This window comes from Chiloscyllium plagiosum, chromosome 4 (assembly GCF_004010195.1).
Source record: "Chiloscyllium plagiosum isolate BGI_BamShark_2017 chromosome 4, ASM401019v2, whole genome shotgun sequence".
In the NCBI taxonomy this organism is placed as follows: domain Eukaryota; kingdom Metazoa; phylum Chordata; class Chondrichthyes; order Orectolobiformes; family Hemiscylliidae; genus Chiloscyllium; species Chiloscyllium plagiosum.
This window is the reverse complement of record NC_057713.1, coordinates 43,843,642-43,845,922: the sequence shown is the minus strand read 5'-3', so window position 1 is coordinate 43,845,922 and position 2,281 is coordinate 43,843,642. Positions and strand designations below refer to the sequence as shown.

Here is a 2,281-nt window from a genome sequence, read left to right as displayed (position 1 = left end):
GTCCGAACCATACTTTGGCCAGAAGACAGCCGGATGAAGGATTGGGTCTTTGGTCCATACTAAACAACAATATTTAATCATTTTCTTTTAATCTTTTGCCCTTGTACAAGTATTGCTTGTCCATTCCCGCAACATCCTCCCCAATGGACTTTCAGGAGGAATGTTACCAGGGACTTTTTCTTCTTCCTTTACTCCGTGACAGCTACTCTGCCTACCCCCCATTTCGTGGGGCCCTCAGCAGTCCCTCAGCAAGTAAATACCCCTTTTCCCGGCCACCAAGGCAATACTTAAAAGTCAGATTTCTTACCTTGGTCTATGCACAGAGTTGCCTGGCCCCTTTTCGCCGTATTTTCTATCGAGCTCCTATCACTGTCTGATTCAGATGTCTCTCTTGTAGGATCCGTACCAGTCGCCCAAGGGAGCGGACCAAACTGGGACACGAGACCGCTCCTCAATGGGGAACGGGACGCGTCTTCCCAGTGTCCAAGGCCAGCCACTCCCCCGGTGATGGAAGAACATCCCGGACAGCCCACAATTGTGAGAAACAAAGCTCATACACTTCAATAATTGCAGTCCGAGACAAAATCTGAATCAGCAGTGTCCTTTATTTTACACTTGCAAGAGGGTGTGATGTCCAGAGACATACACATACCAAATTCAATTAATACACAACATTTATATAATTTGGTTTCTTTTGTTTTACATTGCTCCTCCCCTGTTTACATCTTCCACTTCCCTTAGACCGGCACCCATTACTCCTGTTTATCTCTTGCCGTATCCGGCCTTGTCTGTGACAAAATGCTTATTCTGACCTCATCCCGCTGTAGGTCATTGTTAGGCATATTCTTTCTACATCATTATCTACCCCCTCCATCTGTGCCTTCCCCTACCATACTGATCCTTATGACCCTTGTAATTGGGGTTTGTTCCTGTGTCTCTGTAAAAGTGGGAAACAGATGTTTATACCTACTGTTTGTACAGGCGTATCTAGCTTAACTTCCTCCCCTCACAGCATCTTTTCCCCTCACAGCACCTTATCTATTCGCCTGTAATATCTACCATTGTTTTGCTGTCACGTTTCATTCTGGCATACAATTTTAGCTAATGCAAAAACAATTATGTATTTCCTCCACATAGTTGACTCAGCTCTTGGCTAAAACAATTACACACTGGTGTGAGTTCATTTACTTTGTATAAGTAAATGGAATTGCAGAAGTAACACTATTTTACCCACATTCCACAATTTCCCCTTTTTCTTTAATTAACATTTGTTATCTTCTGCAATTTTTCCCACATCCCACATGGGGTGAATCTGTACTTGTAGAGCTACATGGTACTTTGCTCAAAAACTGCATGAATCCATGTAAAACTCTGTTATCTCACTTTTTAGATTAGAGTCAATCTAAACATCATGGCATAGACAGAGAACACAGGGGGCTAACACCTCCAACATATTCTGGATCAGTGGTGCTGGAAGAGCACAGCAATTCAGGCAGCATCCGAGGAGCTTCGAAATCGACGTTTCGGGCAAAAGCCCTTCATCAGGAATTACCTCTTTTTACCTCCAACATATTGTCTAGCTAACACCCATTGTTACAGCTAACCTGAGAATGCAACTTTTTAAAAAAATGTTTTGTGATTTACACATGAAAGAAGTGAAACTATCATGGTGTTGGAACAGATGAAAGACTCAACAGACGATCAAGGTATTTTTCCATGTATAATTTCAGTTACATCACACTGCAAATTTTTGCTTTAAATTCTGTGCCTTAGAATTGTGTCCTCCACTATCACCTGATGAAGGGGCGACGCTTCCAATTAAACCTGTTGGACTATTACCTGATGCTGTGCGATTTTTAACTTTGAACGTTGGTGTGTTTCACTCGGCCGGTCGTTAGAGGGCGCACGTGATTCCCGCACATGCGCACTGGCAGCGTTTCCCTGGAGACGGGTCGCCGTGCCGGGGAGATGGCGGATACGCTGGTGCTGCGGGCTCTTCGGGGAAACGCAAAGCATCTGGACCTGAGCGGCAAGAAACTGAGGCGGGTTCCAAAGGCGGTGGGGAGGTTATTCGAACTGAACCGCCTCCAGCTGAAAAATAATCTGATCAGCGACCTGCCGGCGGAGTTACAGGCGCTCAACAATGTAAGGGGGCGGGAGGCAGCGAGAACAAGACGGAGCACACACCCGACAACACACCCCCAACACAGCCACGCCCCCAGCCCCACCTGACGTCCCCAGCCCCACCCCCATCTGACGCCCCCAGCCCCACCTGACGTCC

At 46.3% G+C, this 2,281-nt stretch overlaps 1 protein-coding gene across 3 annotated transcripts in view; it reads left to right on the top strand.

Annotated features, from left to right (window-relative positions):
- Positions 1–1,838: 1,838 nt before the first annotated feature.
- The window catches only part of lrrc69 (leucine rich repeat containing 69), a 79,721-nt gene continuing 79,278 nt past the window's right edge, over positions 1,839–2,281 (top strand). For all 3 annotated transcript variants that reach the window (XM_043688096.1, XM_043688095.1, XM_043688099.1), the window contains exon 1: positions 1,839–2,145. In XM_043688096.1, coding sequence (XP_043544031.1) covers positions 1,921–2,145 — 225 coding nt within the window. In that variant the 5' untranslated portion in view covers positions 1,839–1,920. The remainder of the gene's footprint in view (positions 2,146–2,281) is intronic.